Below are 3,870 nucleotides of genomic sequence, written 5' to 3' on the forward strand. Positions count from 1 at the left end.
GTTTATTGTGCCAAATAAACCGTGGGGTCAGCAGCGTGAACTTTGTACGTTGTCCGTAAACTATCTCACCCTTTTTGGTGGTCACTCTTGTTCAACCTCGCATAAAAAACAAGCCTAGTCCTTCCAGTGTTCTACTGCTAGTAGTGGAACATGGATAGTAGCATCACTCAAGTTTCAACTACGATAAGTGAACATAATCTGAGAAGCAAACTTACCAAATGGATCAACTCCACTCAGAAGATATGAAGCAACCAATCTGTCCCATTCTTCGTTTTTTGTGTCTAACAGGACCAACACTAAGTCAAACCGGCTCAGTAAGGGACTTGCTAGGGCCACATTAACTGATATTGACTTATGGAGGAAAAGACAAATACCAATTTAAGAACCAAATAGTAATAATTCAACATGATTATTTAAAACAAGTATAAGTTTTAACCTTTCTGATGATCAGTATTGTGATAAGGTTTGAATACTGGTAACTTTAGCTCACACCAACATTCTGAAATCAATGAGCCAACTGAACATTTTCGTACATTTAAAAAGTTGAACAACAATCAATTTCAAATACTAATAAAAAACTTACTGAATTTGCATTTAACAATTAAAATTCTTTTGGCAATATATCATTGATAAATGGATTTAATAATAATTTTAGTTATGATTTATTAAATTTAGATTTAAAAGTAAAATGTTTAGACTTCCTTTATGTCACACCAATGATATTAGTTTATCATATTAACCATTATAAAAACTGTTGATCTTGGACATGCTTCATTACATTGTACCAGGGCTGTAAAAAAAGGTCAGTTTGGTAAGAGCAGAGTTCTTTATCATCAAAATCCAACATTTTATGGACTACATAATGCCAGATCTTCTTTGTAAAACTCTTTATTACCATTAACTTCTGTAACTATCATTACAGGTATGTTAAAGGTCCACTAATATCAAAATGCAATGCAGCTACAATGCAAGTATAAACTTACTGAAATTAGAATTTGTAAACTTTTACTTTTTATATGTGTTTGTGGATGGATTTTACAAAAAATTAATAAACAGGATTTTAACAATTTAAACTGAAGAAATGTGATTTGTCATTATACTAATCAGTTATAACCATCAAGAATCTTGAACAAGAGTTGTGTTTGCAGTTAATTCATTAGAGTTGGGGTCTTCACTTAAGATTGGGGTCACAACATATGTCTTATCCACATGATATTTCTACTCATATTTTCCTGTCTATTTTAATACACCAATATTATTCTTTAAAAAAATTAAATCTAGTGGCTTTTTTTTAAATTTTCATCCTATTTTCATATAAACAATTAATATCTGGAAACTGATTCTTCATGCTGGAAAGAGTAATCTTTTGAAAAAAACACCATTTTTCCCATTCCTGATTAGTTCAAGTTAAGACTATTTTCAAAGACATTAGTTATCACAAAAATACAGTCTTAATGTTTTAGGTTATTCATTCAAACAGACATTGAGTAGAAATCTTAACTTAAGGTAAGGAAAAACTACTGGTATAACAAGCAGCCAGTTTAGTTAATGTTAAGCATTTCCATCAACTCATCAAAAACTATAGCTAAGAATGTATACAGTCTATTGAAATGCTATTACATACTCTTCTCATTGGAAACCTGTATTTGTTCAGTAAAGAATGCTGTGATTTAAATTCTTATTAATATCAATGTAATACAATATCATGCAAATATTATTACTGAATGTCATGCTAGATGGGCTGAAGCATTCTACACACTAAGGAATAGTAGTTTACTTATACAATTATTAACATTACACTCTTAATGTTTGTACTTGCTTACTAGACTATTATTGTTTGAGTTCACTTATTACATCTTGGATGTTACTCAATTAGTTTTCAGGATAATTAATTAGAACAATGATTATATGTAGTTCAATATTATATAAATATTTTCTTATAATGATATAGATGGTAATAAGTTTATCAAAAATATTAGTTTGTTTAAAAGAAAGACATCATTAAATTCCAAAAGTCATTTTACAGACAGTTCTTTTATTTTATTTACTTTCTTAGCTGTGATTCTGAAAAGATAATTTTTGTAAAGTATTCAATACTGTTGTTTGAATATATTGTAAAGAACAAATGAGAAAAAAAAAGTCATAATATCCTATATTAGTTATTGAGATAATGAAAGTATTTTCCATGAAGATATACTAGGTCAGATAGGTATTTGAGTTAACTCTCTCCACACAAGCTCAGTCAGTTTGACTGACCACATGACCTCTTTGTACTCGTTTAAAGTCTTTATAGATTTAGTACTACTAACTTTCAATATAGTGTGTATACCTTCACAAAATTTGGCAGTCTTTCAGTTAGCATTACAAGTCTTTCACATACAAAAAATCATATTTTTTAGTGAAGTATTTTTAATAAACTAAAATAAAGATTTGCCTATGAATTTATTGAGTATTTGTTTGAATAATCTGTGAGCAAAGTGATTTTCATGTTAAGATTAAAAATCCTTTTCTTCATCTGAAAAATCCTAAGTTTCACTTTTGTAATCTCTAAAATGTCCTAAATACATTTCAAATACTTGTTTTCAGTAAAACTTTATATTTTATCTCTAATTTTCTCTAACCTAATTCTATACAAGGTCGGTCACTTTGATGACCTCCTAACACCCCGCAAAAAATATCTAAAGAAATATAAATTACCTTTATTTTCTTTTGAGAATGACTTCAAATGTAGCATGAAACTACATTTGTTTATCCTTTAAACTTGTAACTGTATACATCTATTTGTAATTACATTTTATTGTTTTATTGCCCTTTGAACCATGTCTAACTACTATTTGTGCATTATAATTTGTAAATCACTTAGGGAACATGCAGCTCACTGTCAGATTTTAAAAAATGATATATATATATATATAAGTTCTTGTTTTTGCCAATTGTCGAAATAAATGGCCTATCACTTTTACGTTACTTAACTTCACACCAACTATGTTCTCTTTGCTTTTATCTGTCTAATACTCTTTTGTCTGCTGCTTCCCGCTCATCTCACGCTATTTATATCTTTATTACATAGTTATCTGGCCATTTTCTAAATTCTCGACACTAATTAGTTAGTAACAAAACCTTCTACAATCGTCTGCTTTTAACTCTTATTATAACAAAACTTAAAAATAATAAAATATTCACTCACAATTATAAATTAATGACTAATATTTAAACCAAACAGTGTTTCATATCATGACACTTGTGTTATGCTATGGAATTACATTATCCATGAGCTACTCCGAGCTGCTCACATGCATGCCTTGTGAAACATTTTGATTACATTATTATAAGTGTTTATTTTACCTAATCTAACCTAAAGAGATATCTATTTCTACATTTTAGTTACTTTTATATATATATTTATAAATAGAGAATAAATATAAAAACGAGAAATAAAGTACTTACCCGAGTATTCCTTTTTTTGCTCTTGACTATCAATGTCAGTTAATCCTACTTTTTAAACTAATGGTAATAGTGTATTAAACAGTTTTTAGTTAACTAAATAATGCACCAAAGAACATAGACTAATAACATGCAAAAAAGCAGACAATTTCCTCTAACAATCACAATTTTTCTAGCTTTCTAACTATGTGATAAGAGCTGTTACAAATGCATCCAAGCTAGTTGTTGTGATTCCCATGGGAACCAAAGTTAAATTAGAAGTGAAATTGACTATTCTGTGTTCAGAACACAACGTTATACAATACGTCATTTGATAGATGAAACCTTGACTTTCTATTGGTTATAGGTAGTGTATAATTAATCGTGAGAGAACTATTAACAAATCCTGAAAGAGAAGATGTGACAAGTGGGGTCTGATTTTCTATT

The 3,870-nt window shown here is 28.9% G+C and overlaps 1 protein-coding gene across 1 annotated transcript in view; it reads right to left on the minus strand.

Moving 5' to 3' along the window:
• LOC106468815 (DNA helicase MCM9-like) overlaps positions 1 to 3,870 on the minus strand; it is a 41,041-nt gene that overhangs the window by 13,735 nt on the left and 23,436 nt on the right. The window contains exon 8 of the mRNA XM_022397170.1: positions 216 to 351. Within this exon, the coding sequence (XP_022252878.1) occupies positions 216 to 351 (136 nt within the window). The remainder of the gene's footprint in view (positions 1 to 215; positions 352 to 3,870) is intronic.

The sequence above is a fragment of the Limulus polyphemus genome, unplaced genomic scaffold (genome assembly GCF_000517525.1).
Source record: "Limulus polyphemus unplaced genomic scaffold, Limulus_polyphemus-2.1.2 Scaffold3175, whole genome shotgun sequence".
NCBI classification, from domain to species: domain Eukaryota; kingdom Metazoa; phylum Arthropoda; class Merostomata; order Xiphosura; family Limulidae; genus Limulus; species Limulus polyphemus.